Here is a 23,237-nt window from a genome sequence, read left to right as displayed (position 1 = left end):
GTAGCTGCTGTATTTGAAGAAAGTAATATAAATCACATTTATTTTACTAAGATATTTTTTGATTTTCACAAATTCCATGAGATTTTAAAATAAGGTTAATATAATTTGCCTTTCACTTTTTAAGATATAGCAATAATGGGTTTATATATATAAATTAAACACATTAAGAACACTTAGCAAATGTAAGCATTATAGATCTTTTTTTAAAATAACAATCTATAATATTTTCCTTTTTGACTATAAGTCAGAGTCCCTCAAGTATCAAGGTTATGAAGACTGATTCAATTCCTTAGAAAATAATGAAATTTGTATAACAGAATCTCAATCCACTATTTAATATGTTGATTTATGTGACTATTTCTTTATATATTTCAAATTTCATTTGAAATGAAATGATAACTACCCAGTTACTGTTAAACACACCCACAATTTACGAACAGAATTTTGGGCTGGGAGATACATAAGACTGGAAAATAAATTTTAAGGATTGGAATGAAAATATAAATATAATTAGCTATGGAAGAATTTAATTCTAACATCATTATCAACTAATATGATAAAAGGCCTTAAATTTTATATTGGCACAACTATGAAATATACATTTACATCACACAAGAAAATGTTATCAAGGAGTTTTTTGGTTTTTGTTTTCCTGGTAGCTACCCTATTTATTTATTTATTCATTTTTTTAACATCTTTATTGGAGTATAATTGCTTTACAATGTTGTGTTAGTTTCTGCTGTATAACAAAGTGAACTGGCTATACATATACATATATCCCCGTATCTCCTCCCTCTTGTGTCTCCCTCCCACCCTCCCTATCCCACCCCTCTAGGTGGTCACAAAGCACCGAGCTGATCTCCCTGTGCTATGTGGCTGCTTCCCACTAGCTACCTATTTTACATTTGGTAGTGTATATATGTCCATGCTACTCTCTCACTTCGTCCCAGCTTACCCTTCCCCCTCCCCATGTCCTCAAGTCTATTCTCTACATCTGCGTCTTTATTCCTGTCCTGCCCCTAGGTTCATCAGAACCATATTTTTTTAGATTCCATTTATATGTGTTAGCATATGGTATTTGTTTTTCTCTTTCTGACTTACTTCACTCTGTATGACAGAGTCTATCACTTCACACCGGTCAGAATGGCCATCATCAAAAAATCTACAAACAATAAATGCTGGAGAGGGTGTGGAGAAAAGGGAACCCTCCCTCCCTTTTTTTAAACAATGTAAATATGAAGGTACAATAAGAAAAACTGATGTCTAAACAAAATTAGAAAAAAATGTAATTAAACAGATTGCTTTGATGCTGTGCTCTATTTTTAAACCTGGATTTTATTTACGATTTTAAAACCGTTTAAAAACGTGAGGAAACCGTTTCTCAGTTACAGTTTTAACAAAAATCCTATTTTAAATTTCGGTTCTAAGGATAAGTGCTTTTTTCCTGGAGAAATATGGACACCCTCATTTGTGACAGTGAGAAATACAAAACCTAACATTTTCTTTTTAATTGTGATTCCTGGATTTAAATTTTATGTTTGGTCACAATTTTTTAACTATTTGTACCTCATTGTTAGACAGTGTGTTTCTCACTCATTCCATATGGTTGATTGTCTCTTTCATAAAACAGCATCTTTATTGACTGCATGTCTGAATTTTACTATAAGAAATCTTAATGCCATTTGATTTGCATAACAATAACATGTCTAGCCACTGTGACTATTTTTACTCTTTGGGAAACCAAGGTTCAAGACAACTTAGACAGCAGTTAGTAACTTTGCAATTCAACGCTCATCTTCTGACCCCCGAATCCTATTCTTTCCCACTATATTACGTTGCATCGCTGATAATCTTATTTATTTTTGTTCAGTAACAGTGCACACACGTTTAGGTCAAAACATTTCCAACTGTAAAAAACAGAGTAACTAGTCTGAAGTTATTTCCCACTTAAATTATGTGCGTCTAAAATGTCAAGCAAGGGCCTCTGCGTAACTGGGGTTTATGGCAGTGAATTTTCAATACGATTTGAAAGTTTTGTCCATTAAATGTTTTTCTTACCAAAAAGAGGCACAGCTGATCCCAAAAGGATAATCTCTTTTAGACCCTATATGAAATATTTTTCTACATAAATTGAAAATACACTGTATTACTATTGACATACCTTTGTTTAATTTAAACTGTCTATAAAATGTTAACCTGCATAAGAAGAGTCATATCAACAAAATTATGAAAGATAAGAGAAAAATCAAAATGTGATAAAATCTATAAGGATTTAGAAAGCTTAATCTATAATATAGGAATATTCATATATTTAGATATTTGGAATCAATTAAATGTTGTAATTCCTAAACTTACATGCCAAAAACAATTTTATAAATATCTACAGCTGTAGTATCTTTGCACATTAAAAAAGTATGATATGCTGAATAACTTAAAATGAAAAATGTTGTAATAATTTTCACACTTGAATATGTGATATTTATGGATAAAAATAATACTTTTTAATAAACATCACCTAAAGGTAAAAGTTTCTCTATTGGACAGTTGTCATCTGAAAATCTCCTTCCAATTTAGAAATTAAGAAAACTTGATCAATTATTCATGTAAATGGAAAATAATAGATTTTAGGTTTATAATAAAGATCAAGTGACAATAATATGGGGATTTCAATAAATAGAGAACTTCCAAATACCACAGTTAATGAAAAGTTATACTATTTATGTGTGTAGTAGCACATATTCAAGTTCTCATTAGAAGAGACTTAATGGAACTTGAATGCAGGAATCTTATTTAAAATCAAAGACTAATATAGTAAAATGACATTGAAGTGATTTTCTTTGGGGGAGAATTGAAAATTTATAAAGGAAAAATTTTAAAGCATAGAAGCGATAAGAATAGAGTTTTAAAAGAAGAGATTTCCAGTATAAATAAACTTGGCGGGGGCAGGAGCCGCTTTATTTATTTTAGATACATGTGAATATTTTCAATGTGGGACCTGGGGGAGGGAAAACATACTGTATCAAAGTCATTTCATTTAAATCATGATTTTTCTCAGTACTTTTGAGTCAGAACATACTATATTTGTTAATGTGTTATCCTCAACCTCTGCTTAACCCGATTTAAATTATTATATCTAAAATAATAAAGAAGCCAGCCTATAACACAACTGAAAGGAGGTCCTATGGGGGAAAGCATGTTGCTGTGTCTATGTGCCTACTCCATCAATTACGGGATCAATTAAGGGACAAGTTATAAAAAATAGCTAATGGTATTTAGGAATCCTTAGGAGTTTTCAGTTAATTTTCACGGTATTTTATAAAGAATACAGATTAAACAGAAATGCTATGGGGAAAGTCATCAATCTTTGGAAACTTAGAACATTAAATGAACTCAAAAGACTAGATAAATCAATAATAATTACTGAGTACTCAGTAAGTATTTGAGTTATTAGGAAGCTGTGCTACATGGAGACTTGGTTGTGACTTTTGAATAGTATATTCCACAAAATTTTCTATCTTGAATTAGTTATAATTTAGACACCACTGAAATTATATGGTAGCATGAACAATCTAAAAAGCATGATTATCAGTTCATGCCAGGGCATGTATTCAGCATGTCACAATTATGAATTTTATAGCTATTTAAGTTAGTCTAGTAGAGTTTTTGTTAATCAAAATTTCTTTGCTTATAGTTTCAAGAACTGCTTCTCCAACTGAGCTTACGTTTAGGTAAAATATTATTTGGAGATAATGCAATTAGAAAAATCAAGGCTGAATCAGGAAAGTTTTAAAAGGATACAATGCAAAGGTGTGTTTTTATATATTAAAACTTTTCCTTGATTTTATTATAAAATTATAGCTTATACTTTCTCAGGCCACTTTATTCCCTCTACAGTGTGAAGATACAGATTACACCAAAAATTCCCCTCTTTTGAGCTCCTTTTCCTGCTGAAAATAGAAATAATTCATACCCCATAAAACACTTCCTTTCTATTTTACTACAGTAAATTCATTGATATGTTATTCTTCAGTGCTAAAACCAGACAGGCAATGCAGGAAAATCAAACTGAATCTTGAAAATACTATAAAAGTCAATTTAAGATTAGTGAGTAGAATACCAAAAATGATAATTAAGCACACAAATCTACTAGCAGCTTTGTACTACTGTCTTATAATGCAAAACAACCTATCTAAAGATACCAGTTTCATGAAACCATACTGCATAAAACAAACGAAATACCATTTTATTTTTTAAGATAAGAGATCTATGTTTGTTTTTTTCTCTCCAGGCTGTACATTTAAATATAAAATAAGTGCTACTTTATTTCTATTCAGATAAAGAGTAGAAGATGTCTTACTGAAAGATTCTATGAATCAAACAGAAAGGATCACCACATGAGTCAAAGATGATAGTCTTTTGAATTTCTGCCATGCCATCTGCCTTAATTCATTGAAGAGTGAATCAGAGCCATAAAATTATGTGAGTGGAAAACTCCACAAGGAAAGGGGTGAACCCAGAGATAAAGAGGCTCTACAACAGCTAATTATTTTCAATAAAAAGACTTCTTATTTCTGAACTACACAAAAATTTTAGAAATTTAAATGGAAACTCAGTAAAATATGATTGCAAATTTAAAAGTGACACTGGTTAAAACTGATAAGATTCGAGTTACTATGCCCAAACAGTTATTTTTAATAAAATAAAGGAAAATAAGTTTTTCTATAAACATTTAATTTTTATTTTTAAAATATATAGTTTTATGATGATAACAGATATGATAGACAATATATTCTATCATGAGAGATGTTAATACAATGCATAGCTTTAAGAGCAAATTTGCACTCATGTTTCCATTCGAATTAACTACTTAACAAATAGAAATTACAGGTTTTTCTAGAGTGGACTTTGTCTAAAATCTTTACTTTTAAGTTACAATCTTAGGAATTTTTATTACAGTGATACCCAATAAAATATTACAAATACCAATAACATTAATCTATTGCTATTACTGTGAGAAACGTATTGATAGGGCATCTGTAGAAAGGTTACTGGTCTCCAAAGTATAAATTGTTGAAATTTGTATTCCAGAAAACAATATGTAGTCTAATACTATTTTAGGTATTAACTATAAGCTGCCTAAAGTCATCATATTCAATTTACAAAGTGCTTCAGCTGAAGATTATTAAAAAGGAAAGCACTAAAAAAAACAGATAAATGGAAATATTTAACTGTGGCAATGTTCACTATTCCCTGAACAGTAGCTGATACACTGCTAAGAATGAAATGAATTATTAACACAAGTAGTCTGAGAATAAGTGCACCAAACCCACATAATATTACTAAACATTGTAGAAGCTACATTTTTATTAATACTCCATAATAATCAAATTCTAAACAAAGAGTTTTTTCAAGTTAATATATCAAATACTATATCTCACTTATTCAAAACTTATACCTGTAGATAATAATCCTAACAAAGTTAATGAAAGTAACATTTGCAAAAACACTGTATATGGAAATGGATTTCAATTGATGAAGAGCCTATTTACAACTGCAGTTTTCTGCAGTGTTTTGTGGTACATGTTTAGGTAGTATGTTCAACTACTGAAGCACTTTATTAAAGGTAAATATTACACCTGTTACACATTACCTTTTAGAGGTTACAATAGTCTTTATTCTGGACAGTGTACTACAAAACTCAACTAACTTTTATACCGTAATTTAGTTATGATCACAATATTGCCTCAGCAAGAAAATGACCATTTTTGCTTATTCAAACTACCATGTGTTAATGCTAAAGATATTTTGCCTCTATCATAAAATGTAGTTGTGTATACCAAAATCATTTTACACATCAAAAGAGGCAGACGTATTCATTAAATATACCTTGATATGGAGCACTAAATCCACGATATCGGTGATTGCTGTCTGTAACAAAATGCAGTCTGAGCCAGTTTTTGTTGCTGATAATTGGTGGTGGTATATTCATTCCAGATAACCTGAATTACGGAAGACAACAAAAAAAATTTAAAAAGCTTTTAAGTAGTAAACATTTTCACTGAACTGGGACCCCCAAAAATGTCTACTTGTATACAATATTCATGACTTTGCCTTGCTAACTTTTTAAGCATAAGTGAAATAGTTATTTTATGCATAGAAAAGTCAATCATAGAATAGTGTAATTCCAAAATAAGCTATTCCAATCGGGTTGCATATATTAGTAAAATCAACTGTAAACTACATATAATTTTGATTCTCCAAAATTTATTGAATAGACAATAATAAACATAATGGCTGCTGAGCTGACAGTGCTGGTCACAGCATAACCCATGTATGTATCAATACAGTATAGTTACAAAACAGAAAGACTTTAAAGCAATTGATATACTTTTTCCATTTAACATATTTTCAGCATTTCACATTCAATGGAAGATTTCACAATTTCATTTCATAGAACAAGCACTATTTTAATGTAATTTCACAATATTGTACATTTAATGATTAGCTCTCATTATAATGCATACTTCTATAAGGCACTGGAGGTCTGCTCCAACTGATAGACAGAAAACAGACTGTATTTTGGATATATAGTCACCACATATCTAGTCACAAAGGTAGCACTACATAATCTCCTTAAAGCAAAAATTTTAAACTATGCCCCAGATCCTGGTCATGATTAATAGATGAAATAACTCTCTTGCTCTATATTCTTTTGAAGATTTCCAGCAAAGTAGTTTTGCTGATTTAATTCAACAAAGGAATACCACCCCTACATACCTAACCATTTAAATACTAGGTGTGTGTTATAAAGCCAAGGTAAAATACTCTCAAAAGACTATCACATTATGAAAGAGAGTTTTAGAATAAGGTTTCCTAATAACCAGTATATGACATATCTTTCCGCTTCTTCAAAGCTTACACTTTTCTTCATAGGAAGGCAAACTAGACAGCTGGTGTATGTGTGTGTGTGTGTTAGGGGGAGGTGATTTCTTCTCTCAGTGCTTGGCAGCCATTCATTCTAGGGGACAGGTAGGGGAGATTGGAATATCCATCCTTGCACATGTAATCAGCAGGTGTAGACACAGTGATGCAAAAACCCTTTATCCTACATCCTCCCCCTTTATTTCCTAAAACTCACTTCTCCTAGAATATTTGGGAGCTAGCCATCACTTTTAGTGGATGACCACCTGCCATAGCATAAAAATATGAATTCATATTTATTTTATCATTGTGCCCATGAATGAACAGAATGGGCTTGGCAACATTACTGTGTAATCCAAATTTTTGGATTCTAACATGAACAAGTTGGGTTCTATCCCGTATAGTTCTCATTTCTCCACCAGCTTTGGAATGAATTTTCTTTAATTTTTCTTCATCAATGCCTTATTTTCTCTTTTCATAGGGGTGACTGTTTACTAGTCAAGCCGGCTGTTTTTTCATATCTGAATTGAGTAAAGACAGACATATAACATACCTGTATAATTTTAAAACTCAAGTTTTAAAAATTTACTTCATTACTTTCAGAAAATGCAGTATCCAAGTTATTTGTTTACTTGTTGGTTGGTTTGGTTCAGACAGCAATTCAATGAAAAAAAAAAAAACAAAACTTAGATTTGTTACAATTATATTTTCAGTACAGTAGCATGTTTTATGCCAGATTTTGATTTACAATTTGATTCTCTTCAATTCCCCGATTCAATGAGCATAAACATCCATTAGGAAAAGTTTAAATTATTTCTGACAGGCTGCACACATTTCTAAATGTAATGAGAGTACAATACATGAATGGTTGTAAAAGACTAAAGAACAGAGTTTGGAGAACAGTCTTTAAAAAATCCAACAGATGAGAAGCAGCTCAACAAGGACATCACGAAAAGTGTGAGAGGAAAGAAGATGAAACAGACAATGAAAAGGATAAACTTTCCATCTTTCTCAGGAACATCGAAGATAATTTCAGTAAGAGAGTGTAGTAAAAGCAAGTAATAGCTACTATGGAACTATAGTTTTCAACCTGAATTCACCTTCAGGAATTGAGAAAGATAGAACTGAAGATGTTACAGCAGCAGCAGCTAGAAACACAATGTACATGAGGTGGAGCAAAAATGGCAACTTAACAGAGGTGGAACTAAGAGGATATTCCTGACAGCCTCAGTGCTTATTCTCATGAAGCATAACTGTAGATAAGCCAAGACACTGAACTAGAAATAGAAAGCAAATGCACCAAAGACTCATTTGCCACCAGAGAATTAAAATAGCTTCACTGGTTATAAGGGAATCACACGGACTTTCCTGACTGTGGTAACTTAGTATTGCTCACTATTTAAACATGATTTACACAGTATGACTTTGTGGTTTATGGAGCAATCTAGTAAATGAATTTACATATATCTGCAACACATTTCACATGTTATCAGGAGGTATGAGAAATGGAGGACTAAGCATATGTGCCAACTAGAAAGATTCCATTAAACTAATTAATTGAGTTAATTAATTTCTTAAATACTAAAGGAGATATTTCGTAAATATAAATCACTGTTAATCCTATATGACATTACTATGGTCATTTGAAGGTAGGCAATATGGATTCATTCTAGTATAAAGACAGTGAGAATCACCCCTTGGTACTGAAAAGATTAAGTATACTCAATTATTTATTGAGCACTTACTATATGACAAACACTGATGCAAAGGGTTGGAAATATAATTGTAAACAACACATACAAGATCTGTGGTCTTACAAATAAAGAAGGTAACAAAAACAAATGAGTGAGATAATTTCAGAAGGCGGCAAATGATGTACCAAAAAAAAAAAAAGAGTAACCTGATAAAGAATGTCTAGAAATGAGGTTTCAATTGGTCTATTACCTTCTCTATTTTACACTCGAAATAGCCATACTCATGATTATATGTCACAAATTACTATACTGGATTTTAGGAGAAATAAATCAATGAAAATAATCATAATGATAAATGTCATAAATCCGCATCCTACAGCAGTTATTTGTACCCAAAAAGAATTTAAGACATGGTTTTTGTGTAATTAATAAATTTGAATGAACACTGTAAATTAATAATGATATAAAATTTCATTGCATATTCAAAATAGAATACTGAAAATAATACAGTGTAACTGGCCATAATTAATCTTTGCTATATTTATTTTTATTTACATCATTTTCCACAGAAATAGTACCTAAATAATAAATTGATATTTAAAACTAAATGCAACATTTTCTTTTACAGATAGTACCTTAGAGAATATGATCATAACCCTTACAAGATTTTTTTTTAAATCAATTAAGTGTAAGAATCCTGAGAGAAACAGAGGTCTTTACCATTTTTTTCAAAACTCCCTAGAACTACTCTGAACTTATGCCATTAGTTTATAACTCTCTTGACAGATACTCATTGCTGTCATCTGTTGACTCTGGTTCTCAACTTTCTCAAAATTAGCATTTGCAACAACAGGTGTCATCTTTGGTGGCTCTAACAACTATTTTTCAATCTGTCCAGTTCCCTAAGATCAGTAAAATCTAATGATCTGTTTTACCTCATCTTTAGTACCTATAGACAGAGTCAAACCTAAACCCATGATTTTTCAAATAATCACCTGCCTGATTCCTGTCATAGAGTATTCTGCCTATGCTTTCCTCTTAAGAGTTTTATAGTGCCTGGCCTTACATTTAGGTCTTTAAACCATTTTGAGTCTATTTTTGTGTATGGTGTTAGGGAGTGTTCTAATTTCATTCTTTTACATGTAGCTGTCCAGTTTTCCCAGCACCACTTTTTGAAGAAGCTCTCTTTTCTCCATTGTATATTATTGCCTCTTTTATCAAATATAAGATAACCATATGTGCACGGGTTTATCTATGGGTTTTCTATCCTGTTCCATTGATATATATTTCTGTTTTTGTGCCAGTACCATACTGTCTTGATTACTGTAACTTTGTAGTATAGTTTGAAGTCCGGGAGCCGGATTCCTCCAGCTCCGTTTTGCTTTCTCAAGATTCCTTTGGCTATTCGGGGTATTTTGTGTTGCCGTACAAATTGTGAAATTTTTTGTTCTAGTTCTGTGAAAAATGCCATTGGTAGTTTGACAGGGATTGCATTGAATCTGTAGATTGCTTTGGATAGTAGAGTCATTTTCACAAGGTTGATTCTTCCAATCCAAGAACATGGTATATCTCTCCATCTGTTTGTATCATCTTTAATTTCTTTCATCAGTGTCTTATAGCTTTCTGAATATAGGTCTTTTGTCTCCTTAGGTAGGTTTATTCCTAGGTATTTTATTCTTTTTGTTGCAATGGTAAATGGGAGTGTTTCCTTAATTTCTCTTTCAGATTTTTCATCATTAGTGTATAGGAATGCAAGAGATTTCTGTGCATTAATTCTGTATCCTGCTACTTTACCAAATTCATTGATTAGCTCTAGTAGTTTTCTGGTAGAGTCTTTAGGATTCTCTATGTATAGTATCATGTCATCTGCAAACAGTGACAGCTTTACTTCTTCTTTACTGATTTGGATTCCTTTTATTTCTTTTTCTTCTTTGATTGCTGTGGCTAAAACTTCCAACACTATGTTGAATAATAGTGGTGAGAGTGGGCAACCTTGTCTTTTTCCTGATCTTAGTGGAAATGGTTTCAGTTTTTCACCACTGAGAATGATGTTGGCTGTGGGTCTGTCATATATGGCCTTTATTATGTTGACGTAAGTTCCCTCTATGCCTACTTTCTGGAGGGTTTTTATCATAAATGGGTGTTGAATTTTGTCAAAAGCTTTTCTGCATCTATTGAGATTATCATATGTTTTTTATTGTTCAATTTGTTAATATGGTGTATCACATTGATTGATTTGCGTATATTGAGGAATCCTTGCATTCCTGGGATAAAACCCACTTGATCATGGTATCTGATCCTTTTAATGTGCTGTTGGATTCTGTTTGCTAGTATTTTGTTGAGGATTTTTGCATCTATGTTCATCAGTGATAAGGCCTGTAGTTTTCTTTTTTTGTGATATCTTTGATTTTGGTATCAGGGTACTGGTGGCCTCATAGAATGAGTTTGGGAGTGTTCCTCCCTCTGCTATATTTTGGAAGAGTTTGAGAAGGATAGGTGTTAGCTCTTCTCTAAATGTTTGAGAGAATTTGCCTGTGAAGCCATCTGGTCCTAGACTGCTGTTTGTTGGGAGTTTTTAAATAACAGTTTCAATTTCAGTACTTGTGATTAGTCTGTTCACACTTTCCATTTCTTCCTGGTTCAGTCTTGGAAGGTTGTGTTTTTCTAAGAATTTGTCCATTTCTTCCAGGTTGTCCATTTTATTGGCATATAGTTTCTTGCAGTAATCTCTCATGATCCTTTGTATTTCTTCGGTGTCAGTTGTTACCTCTCCTTTTTCATTTCTAATTCTGTTGATTTGAGTATTCTCCCTTTTTTTCTTGATGAGTCTGGCTAATGGTTTATCAATTTTGTTTATCTTCTCAACGAACCAGCTTTTAGTTTTATTGATTTTTGTTATGGTTTCCTTATTTTCTTTTTCATTTATTTCTGATCTGATCTTTATGATTTCTTTCCTTCTGCTAACTTTGGGGGTTTTTTGTTCTTCTTTCTCTAATTGCTTTAGCTGTAAGGTTAGGTTGTTTATTTGAGACGTTTCTTGTTTATTGAGGTAGGATTGTATTGGTATAAGCTTCCCTCTTAGAACTGCTTTTGTTGCATCCCATAGGTTTTGGGTCATCGTGTTTTCACTGTCATTTTTTTCTAGGTATTTTTTGATTTCCTCTTTGATTTCTTCAGTGACCTCTTGGTTATTTAGTAGCGTATTGATTAGCCTCCATATGTTTGTATTTTTTAGTTTTTTTTCCCTGTAATTGATATCTAGTCTCACAGTGTTGTGGTTGGAAAAGATACTTGGTATGATTTCAATTTTCTTAAATTTACCAAGGCTTGATTTGTGACCCAAGATATGATCTATCCTGGAGAATGTTCCATGAGCACTTGAGAAGAAAGTGTATTCTGTTGTTTTTGGATGGAATGTCTTATAAATATCAATTAAGTCCATCTTGTCTAATGTTTCATTTAAAGCTTGTGTTTCCTTATTTACTTTCATTTTGGATGATCTGTCCATTGGTGAAAGTGGGATGTTAAAGCCCCCTACTATTTTTGTGTTACTGTCAATTTCCCCTTTTATGGCTGTTAGCATTTGCCTTATGTTTTGAGGTACTCTTATGTTGGGTGCATAAATATTTACAATTTTTATATCTTCTTCTTAGATTGAACCCTTGATCATTATGTAGTGTCCTTCTCTCTTGTAATAGTCTTTATTTTAAAGTCTATTTTGTCTGATATGAGAATTGCTACTCCAGCTTTCTTTTGATTTCCATTTGCATGGAATATCTTTTTTCCATGCCCTCACTTTCAGTCTGTATGTGTCCCTATGTCTGAAGTGGGTCTCTTGTAGACAGCATATATACGGGTCTTGTTTTTGTTTCCATTCAGCCAGCCTATGTCTTTTGGTTGGAGCATTTAATCTATTTACATTTAAGGTAATTATTGATATGTATGTTCCTATTACCATTTTCTTAATTGTTTTGGGTTTGTTATTGTAGGTCTTTTCCTTCTCCTGTGTTTCCTATCTATAGAAGTTCCTTTAGCATTTGTTGTAAAGCTGGTTTGGTGGTGCTGAATTCTCATAGCTTTTGCTTGTCTGTAAATATTTTAATTTCTCTGTCGTATCTGAATGAGATCCTTGCAGGGTAAAGTAATCTTGGTTGTAGGTTTTTCCCTTTCATCACTTTAAGTATGTCCTGCCATTCCCTTCTGGCTTGCAGAGTTTCTGCTGAAAGATCAGCTGTTAACCTTATGGGGATTCCCTTGTATGTTATTTGTTGTTTTCCCCTTGCTGCTTTTAATATTTTTTCTTTGTATTTAATTTTTGATAGTTTGAGTAATATATGTCTTGGTGTGTTTCTCCTTGGATTTATCCTGTATGGGACTCTCTGAACTTCCTGGACTTGACTATTTCCTTTCCCATTTTAGGGAAGTTTTCAACTATAATCTCTTCAAATATTTTCTCAGTCCCTTTCTTTTTCTCTTCTTCTGGGACCCCTATAATTCGAATGTTGGTACGTTTAATGTTGTCCCAGAGGTCTCTGAGACTGTCCTCAATTCTTTTCATTTTTTTTCTTTATTCTGCTCTGTGGTAGTGATTTCCACTATTTTTCTTCCAGGTCACTTATCCATTCTTCTGCCTCAGTTATTCTGCTATTGATTCCTTCTTCATTTATTGTGTTGTTCATCATTGTTTGTTTGTTCTTTAGTTCTTCTAGGTCCTTGTTAAACGTTTCTTGTATTTTCTCCCTTCTAAGATTTTGGATCATCTTTACTATCATTAGTCTGAATTCTTTTTCAACTAGACTGCCTATTTCCTCTTCATTTGTTTGGTCTGGTGGGTTTTTACCTTGCCCCTTCAACTGCTGTGTATTTCTCTGTCTTCCCATTTTGCTTAACTTACTGTGTTTGGGGTCTCCTTTTCACAGGCTGCAGGTTCGTAGTTCCCATTGTTTTTGGTGTCTGCCCCCAGTGGGCAAGGTTGGTTCAGTGGGTTGTGCAGGATTCCTGGTGGAGGGGACTGATGCCTGTGTTCTGGTGGATGAGGCTGGATCCTGTCTTTCTGGTGGGCAGGACTGCACCCGGTGGTGTGTGTTGGGGTGTCTGTGAACTTATTATAATTTTAGGCAGTCTCTCTGCTAATGGGTGGGGTTGTGTTCCTGTCTTGCTAGTTGTTTGGCATGGGGTGTCCAGCACTGGAGCTTGCTGGTCATTGAGTGGAGCTGGGTCTTAGCGTTGAGACGGAGGTCGCTGGGAGGGCTTTCGCCATTTGATATTATGAGGGGCAGGGAGGTCTCTGGTGGAACAATATCCTGCACTCGGGTCTCCCACCTCAGAGGCTCAGGCCTGACACCTGGCCAGAGCACCAAGACCCTGTCAGCCACACGGTATATAGCACAGGGAACTACATTCAATATCTTGTAATAACCTATAATGGAAAAGAATCTCTCTAGTGCTGATAAGCAATTCCAGAAATTCTGTTCTTGAGACAGGCTGAAACTGCAATTAAGTCTTGGTTTGATGTCCTGCGGGCTAGTGGCTCTACCAGGAGCCTGTTTTTCTTTCTTCTTCTTCACACCGTGAGCCACGGAGACAGTGTAGAACTAGACCAGCTTCCAGGACTCATCCTGACAGCTGCGACTCTTGTCCGACTCTCATGGGAACGAGGTTTGGCTGCCAGGCATTCTGCCTGCCAGACACATGGTAGCGTACAACTCTCCACTGCTTGGCTCGGCCACTTTGCTGTGCTGCTTGTTTTTCAATGCTACCTAATATATCCAAATTTTCTACTCAGTATCCCCACTTGGGTTTCAAATAGGTGTCTCAAACTTAAAAGTCTAAATCAGAATTTTTGATGTCCCCTTCACAAGTATGTTTTTCCTCTATTCTTCAATACATCACGTCAAATGGCACCAACACACACAAGTTGCTCAAACATTTAAGTGTCATCTTTTAATTCTCTATTCTCCTCACTCCCAGAAGCCCAATCCATTTGCAAATCTTCTTCTGCCTCTAAAATCCATCTTAAATTTGTTCATTATTTTTCCTGCTGCTCTTATCATAATAGCCAGGTCCCCATGGTCTCACATAGACCCTGCAGTAGTGTCTTCTTTTGATTCTACTGAGCATTCCTACAAACTGCTCCTTATCCAGTAGCCAAACTGTTCTTTTTCCAACCTACATATTACTGCCATGCTTAACTTTTCATTAAACTTGAATTAAATTTGGACTCTTTACCAAGGCCTCAGAAAGCCTGGAAATTCCGGTCTTTGTCCACCCTCCTCGCTCATCTCACACAAAGCAACTTTACCTTCAGTACGCTCTAGCCACACTGACATTTCTTTTTCCTTAAACATGGGATATTCTTTGCCACCACAGGGCCTTTGCACTTAACATTTGCTAAGTTTGGAATGCCATTTCTCCAGATGGTCCTCTGGTTACCTAACCTCATCTTTCATTATTCATTCAAGAGTTTATTCCTCATATGACTGTACTAGGTTGATCCATATCAGGCCCTCTCAACTCTAGCACATTATGCTACCTTAATATTCACATTTTTTTGTTTTTGAGCTGGTTCTTTTATTTACTAATTTAGTAATTTCAGAAGCCCTTCCTTTAGAGTATCAGATCTATGCAAGCAGAGACCTTGTGTATCTTGATCACCAATCTATCTTAGAACTGCAGAGTAGTATAGAATCCAATTTAAATGAATTTCTTAAAATTCAATTGAATAGAAACTTTAACATCAATTATACTTTAAAAAGAAAATTTAGGTCTTCTGTTTCAGTCAAAAAAATGTATGTCCATCAGGCATTCTGTGACAACAAAGTGAGGTTCTCTATAATCTAAAAGTTACCAGAACATGGATCTATAATAATTCATAAATATTTATGGAACTATAATTTTGGCCATATAATTATCATGTACTATTACTCAAATCATAAATTAGAAAAGACACAATGAAGTTATCAATAAATAATTTCATTAGAAATAGCCATAAGAGAATTTTCAGTTATAAGTAATGTTAATAAAGATGAAAGAAAATACGTATGACAACCAATAATCCAATATTTCATAACTAAAATAGAAAGTTTTTTAAAATTGTATCCTCCTACATACATATATAATAACTACTTCAAAACTACTACTTTTAGATGCAGAGGAGTGAACAGAATTAAGTACTCCAAGGCTGAGTATCTAGGATGTGAAACTTTTTTTTTTTTTTTTAATAAAACAGTGCTCATTTAGTTTGATAGCTGAAGTAATGAACTAAACAGTAATATGCATTTTGTCAACACATCTTAAGTAAAAACTTAATAGAATTTCTTCAAACATTTTGAGTTTCCTATTATGGAATCACTAAAGAAAAATCTCAGCCATGTTCACCTGTTAAGGGGACTATTTTAATAAGTTGATAGGGATTTCTTTAAATTGAACTCACTGTTCTTGGTAAAATGAATACTTTTATTGATATGGAAATATTTTAATTAAAATATTAAAATTCCATTGAAAATTCACATTATTGGGTACACAACCTTCTTTTAAATAAATTTCATGACTTTTTATCAGGAAAATTTGAAAATCATGATCTAATTTTGTTCTTATTGTTATTTTTAATTAGTAAACTACTTTCCTCTGAATATTAGCCAGTTTAGAACATCAGGTATTCTGTGTTCCATTAGAATATAGCCTGAGCTTTAAATATTTCCAGTTAAAATTTTAATGAAATAGCTATACTTTAAATAAAATTGAATTATTATGTTTGTAAAACATTTTGTATAACATATTAAAATTTTTATCAGTCTGTGAGTGTTTTTTTTCTTTCAAACCAACAAGGAAAAAAATTAACCTCTAATCCAGGATAACAGAGACAAATATTGGAAATAAATCCCTTGAGTTAAGTTCATTTTGTCTAATACTGATATATGATCTGGAATATGTCAATTCATCTGTTTCCATTCCAATTCCTGTCTTAAAAACATGCACTACTAAAATGATATGCTTAAAGATGCTGAGTTGAATTAAAAAAAAACATGGAAATATTTATATTACAATTTTATAGTCAAATGTTCCCTTAGGTACTCTTTCTACTTTAATTAAAATGATTTTATAAATCTAAAGAAGCAGCTTCCCTACTGATACCTGTAATCCAGTATCTTCTCATGGCTTCACTTATTTGAAAATACTGAATGAGCCAAAATTACACTTTTGCTCTATGGTCGGTTTTTAATTTAAAAATTCAATACCACCTACAAAAAAATTCTACAAACTCAAAGTTTAAGAAAAGCATATTGGAGATAATATAAACTTCAATAAATGATTTACAAGTATTCCTGATTAATAACTAACAAATTATAGCTTGCATAGTGAAAGGTAAGCAGGGTTATAATCACCTGGAAATTAGCAAATTTATTCAAGAAATTACACAGGGCAACATTAATGTTTTACAATACATAGCACAGAGTCTACTCATGATCCCCAGAGACATTCACAATGGTTAAAAATCTAAACAGTTTAGAAATTAACAATAAAAGCACAGAGGTCCATCTCTATAGGCAACTCAAAGCAAATTAGATGATTTTATTCTGCCAGATTATATAAGCCAAAATTTACATTCCCATCACTGCATGAAACAAAGTCTATTAGATTTATGTTTTGAGACATTAATCTAGCACTTGGCAAATGGAAAGATTTGTTTCTGATTTGGCCTTCATATGTAACTGTCTAATCATAGTGCCCTGATAACAGCTGTCCTTCAATTAGTGCATCCTACTTCCACAGTCTCCAGTCTACTCATTTCCACTCCTACTTTTTAGATACTGCCTTTGTTTCAGGACAATAAATGCTAACATATAAATTAGATACAATTTTCCCTGCTGATATTTTTGCTAACTACTGATTCACTAAAAGAAAGCTACTACTTAAAATTGTATTTGAAATTCTTTTGTCTCTTATCAAATTCTAAAAGTGGCTATTGGCTGAAACATTTAAAAGAACCTGAGACTGTAGCTATATGGAAGATGAAGGTATTACTTGCTAACTTGAGTTTTAGAACCATGAATCACTTTGGAAACACCAGTTATTCTTTAAAAAGTCTGATTTACAGAGAACAAAGAAGAAAGAGAGACAGGGATTTAGATACGGGCTATCACCTTTGCTTCCAGGTTTCTACTGGCAACATTTGAGTTGGAAACAGAAACAGGAACTTTCTATTTGAACTGCAGAGGAAAGCAGAATCCATTTCTCGGAAGCAGCTAGGGACTCAGCATAAGATAAAGTGTAATACTTTTTTACTTTTAATAAGATATACAAGTTAATTAAGGGTAATTAACCTAGCAGTAGGTTCTAAAGACTACAGGGCCTTGTTTTCTTGCCAAAGTTTATGTGGGACTCTGAGGGCTGAAGGTCCTTGGAACAGAATACCACAAACCTGAGCTTACTTAATTGGTGACAAAATACAATTAAACCATAGAAAAAAATTGTGATACTTCTCCCACTTATTTGTGCCTATTTAAAATCTTTGATTTTAAGCTATGGTATTCATGTATTTAAAAGAAGTACTACATATTATAAAGAAACATCATTATATTTGTTTTAAAAAAATGGATAAGGAAGAAAAGGAGGTTGTATCAAATGATAATGCAGAAAATGTGCATAGAAATGGCCCCCTGGAAAACATCTCCTTCTCTTCTCTTCCATAAGGCCATAACTGTTATTTCTTTTCAACTCTCTGTCAGCTTCTCCTCAGTTCCTTTATCGTCTCATATTTCCCTGCTCTCTAATGTTTGGAATCCCATGCTCACTATTCTTGTGTTTTGGAAGGTATCCCTGAAAAACCTTCCTCACTTCAGAGGTTTCTGCATCAGCTTTATGTACAGGATGAACTTTAGTGTCAAACAGACTGTACTGGAGTGTTAGAGGGACCATCATCCACATGGATACTAAAGTCATCCAAGATAACTGTTTGAATCACAATGCAGAGCAAATTTGTGAGTTTGCGAGTTAAGTCCTAGGAACATGACGTGGAATTACAGGAGGAAAGGAAATATGAGGCTGAGACAAAAAAAAAAACATATTTTCCTGTATTTTGTAACTGATGGGAAAGAAATAGATGGAATTAACTGTTCACATATTTCAAATGGACTTTTCTCATAAAGTTCTTTTAATTTTTAACAGCTGGTTTAGTTCCCCATGTATTTTTGATATTTGATTCCTATAGCTCTAGAATTTATACCTCTAGAATTATGTTCACGTTTTATAGTGGAAGCACATTTATTCAATATCATTGGGACGCAATGAAAAGTTAGTGAGCAGGGTATCAAATACTCTGTAAAAGGATCAACAAAAATTTTAAATACTTTATCTTAAGATATGTAGATCTATACTCATTCATCGATCTCCTGATATAAACCCAAGAATTTTCCCTTTAAGTAGATATCTAATAATTACAATTATAATTAATTCCTTACATATTCTTTATATATAATTCATGATACACAATTCCTTACCATTCCAATTTATTTAAAATTGAATAATAATTAAATACACCTATTAAACAATCTCAGTTTTAAAATGCTTCTTTTTAATATTATTTCTACTATTTTTCTATTGTTTTCTACTTTTAACTATTTTCAGTTATTGTATTCCTACCTTTAAAGGTATCTTGTCCATACTCAGTTTATAGAAATTTTCAGTGATCCATCCTTATTAAGTTGTCCCAAAGCATCCAAATTGTTGTCATACAAATAACTTTCACTATTTACTCACTGACATTTCTTCAAGAAACATATATACATATTCACACTAATTCCCAAACCTATGGTCTGTGAATTTGTTTTGCAAAGTTGTATTCACTGAATTCATCTGAAGCTACACAAAAGTGTAGCTTCTGCTTTTGGAGGTAGTTTGCATACATATATATGAAAGGAGGTATACTTTATTACAGATTTAGTGGCTTCTGATTGTCATATTGTTAAAGGCCAACTTACAAGTAAGAAATAATTTGAATAATAATTTTGACTGTTTACATAAATCTGACTAGAAAAAGACAAATGAAAACAAAGCTATATACCCTACAGTGATAAACTGAGATTAGAATTCAGATTTTCTAAAATCCTTTCAATATGTACAATAAGGATAGAATATTCTGCCTTCTTCCGTCATACTTTTTATCCAACTGATACTGTCATTGCTGTGAGGCTATAAGTTATTTAGTCAAAGCATACCTTCATTTCATGGATATTCATTTGAAAACTCTACTGATTTAAAATACATGATACATTTTATACTAAAAATAGCATGCTCTATATTTAACACGTTTTGATTTCTGCATTGTCAGATTTAATTTGGTGATGAAAGTGCAACTCAATCCATGTCGGACTCACTATTTATACACTTGGTTTCCTTTGAAAATCAAAACCCTGACCTAGAAAACAAGCACACTGTTCAGGGACACCATCTTATAAGTTTGGTTGTTAGCCACCTGCTGTTCTCAATAAATCAGTCTGCAAACTACTGATCCATGTCACCGCATTTTCACCTATTTATTGGAAAGAATTGCTTACAAACCCACCATTCTTCCACTGAGTTTGTTCAGTTGAAGATATCCTACTTCCTTTAGGTCTAATTTATGTTTATAGACTTTTAAATGTAATATTGTAATAAGTATTAATTGAAATGGTATATTAATAGGCTGTTAAGTACTGTTACTTGTTGTAATATATTAAAGGACTTACCTAAATTCATTGCTTAAATGATATTATTCATTATAACTATAATGGTAGAGGCTTATTATAATCAGTATATTTTAAAATCACTTCCATAGTTTTACATTATACCATTTGCTTTGTCTTCATCCTCAAACACTGTTAAGTAGCTTAGGTAATTACTTAAAGTAGTCCTTGAAATGGTGGATTAAATTAAAAATAAATTTATGAATACAATTAGTATACATCAACAAGTTCCCGTTTTTTTCATTTTGCTAAAAAATATGTATAAATTGTTTTGTTCTTTTTTGTTTCACTTTGCTTAATGTATAATCTACTTAACATGTTTACAGAGCAAGCACCTCATAAGGAAATAATAAATAAGCTACACAAAACTTGAGATTCTTTAAAAAGACATGTTTCTTTTTAATTGAATTACTTAAGCTCTACCTTACTCTTCAAAAGTATATGATACTCTTATCAATAATACCACAGGATAAAACTAAGTTATCAAGGAAACTAGTAAAGGGTATTTAATAAACGAACAAGATAAAGTCATCCCCTGGTGAGCTGGAGCCTCCTGGTCCAGCTTGCGAGAATTTGCACATCTCTTCACAACCATATTCAGTGACAGGTTACTAGCTTGGTTGGCCATGGAATTGGAACACTTCACAGATTAGTAATTTTTTTCCTTTATTTTGGAAGAGGAAGTTTAGTAGCTTATCACTAAGGCCATCCCACCTCTGCAAGTCTAGAAAATATTCTGGATGTACTCTATTATACAGACGAAATGTTGTTCAACATGACAAAATTATGTACCATAGAGCAGAGCCACCATAAGTTCAGCTTGGATGCTTTTTAAAGTAGTACAGCTCAGTATGTTTAATAAAGTATCCATACAATGATTATTTCTAAGCTATGTGATTTCCTGCTGTATCTTCCACAATAAATTAGTGAAAAATACACACATATATAATTGGTGATCTAAAGTTTTTGGATATAAATTAATTAGGTATCAGTAAATATATACCAAACATAGTGCTTTGGGCTTGTTTAGATTTTAATAAGCTATTTTCTTTGGCAATAAAAAGTAGCTGGATATGTTGTTTCTTAGGCCACCCTTAGTTTGTAACAATAAAACCATAAAATTATCTAGAAAAAAATGTATCTTGCTATTTTACGTACCAAGTACACCAAAAAGCTGTTTCATGTCATTAAAGTCCAAATAAGAGACATGGGATGAGGGACAAAAATAGCCTGTTATTACTTTATCTGGTTTCTATAATACATTCCTTCAAACCCTCCATTATGATGTCACGAAGAGTTAGGAGATATTACAGCATGAGTAGCTGAAGTTATGAATTAAGTTCATAAAATTTAGAATCAGTAGTCTCCATATCATGTGTGAAATGCGTATGATTTATTAGTATTGGTATCTATTATGTAGTCAATACTCTATATTATATTATGGTTACATTTTATAATATATGCTATGTTGCTATATATTATATATAATAATATATTAAATATTTGTATATATACTTTATAAATGAATAAACAAATAAGTAAACAAACAGATATTGGCAATGCATACTCAATTGTTTTTTTCCTGATAGATGTGCAAATTTAGAAAGCATGGAGACTTTCATTCTGTTCTTTCTCGTCTGAAGACCAAAAGCCCAGACAAAAGCAAAGCATCTGGTTCTGTATTTTGTGTTATGGAGTAATGATCAGCAGTAGAATAGCCAAGTCTAAATTTTACCTGTTTATTTTATAGTATATTGGGATGAAAGTCCAAGACATGCAATGAATTAGGGAAGAAATGACGCTCATTTTCAGCAATGCGATATAGGGGTTAAAACCAGGTTTCGTATCTCAGCCTTGGAGATTACTAGCTGGGTGAAACGGACAGGGCAATTACTATTACAAGCTTCAGGTTCTTCATCCATAAATTTTACAGGAACTTCAACATTGTTGTGAGGATTTTAAAGGTTTTAGCATATATCTTAGAGGGAAAAAAGTGCTTTTAAGTATTAGGTCTAGGCCCTATATATAGTTTGTTGTGGAGGGATAAAGTAAAGAGTGAGGAGGGGACTGTGGTAGAGAACTTCAGTTTTTAAAAAAAGGAAAATAACAGATGTGATACACTATCTAAAACACAGATAAGATTAAAGATGTGTTTGGCCAATCAGAAAGGGAAAATTTTAGTTGGAGTGACAGAATTCTTTCCAAGGCATTTATTTAATTTCAGACTTTAAAAAAAAAATTAATTGAAGTATAGTTGATTTTCAATGTTGTGTCAGTTTCAGGTGTACAGCAAAGTGTTTCTGTTACACACACATATATATATATATATATTCATTTTCAGATTCTTTTCCATTACAGCTTATTACAATATATTGAATATAGTTCCCTGTGCTATACAGTGGGTCTTTTTTTATCAATTTTATATATAGGAGTGTGTATCTGTCACTCCCAAACTCCTAATTCATCCCTCCCCCTCCTTCAGCCTTTTAAATCAACTGTGCTTTGGATTCTAGCTTTCACTATATCAGAGAAGAATCTATAGTATACCTTGTTTGGACTTGTATTCCTACTATAAATCTGAGAAAACAAGCCTCACAAACATCAATCACATATGTCATATGGGAGGATAAACCAGAACCTGTCTTCATTCCTGATTCTAATGTAGAGGACTAAATTGTGGTATAAGAAAAGAATCTGTTGACAGGGTCATCTAAAAATCATGAACTATCTCTGAAGAAATGAATAGCTGTTGGTTTAAATTCTCACAGGTCAGGACTAAGGAAAATGCTGCTTTGTAATGCTGATATACTATCCCATAATAAATCAGGTATGGGTGGGGTGGGAATTAATGCCATTTTGTTTATTTCTAATGGAAGAGAACAGCCTCAATTTGGGTCAG

At 32.7% G+C, this 23,237-nt stretch overlaps 1 protein-coding gene across 2 annotated transcripts in view; it reads right to left on the bottom strand.

The window, feature by feature from the left end:
- The window catches only part of CSMD3 (CUB and Sushi multiple domains 3), a 1,186,187-nt gene that overhangs the window by 766,510 nt on the left and 396,440 nt on the right, over positions 1 to 23,237 (bottom strand). For both annotated transcript variants that reach the window (XM_082364543.1, XM_082364544.1), the window contains exon 6: positions 5,887 to 5,999. In XM_082364543.1, coding sequence (XP_082220669.1) covers positions 5,887 to 5,999 — 113 coding nt within the window. The remainder of the gene's footprint in view (positions 1 to 5,886; positions 6,000 to 23,237) is intronic.

This window comes from Balaenoptera borealis, assembly GCF_965194805.1.
Source record: "Balaenoptera borealis genome assembly, chromosome: 17".
In the NCBI taxonomy this organism is placed as follows: domain Eukaryota; kingdom Metazoa; phylum Chordata; class Mammalia; order Artiodactyla; family Balaenopteridae; genus Balaenoptera; species Balaenoptera borealis.
Note: the sequence above shows the minus strand (reverse complement) of the source record. Positions and strands in the feature narration are given on the sequence as shown.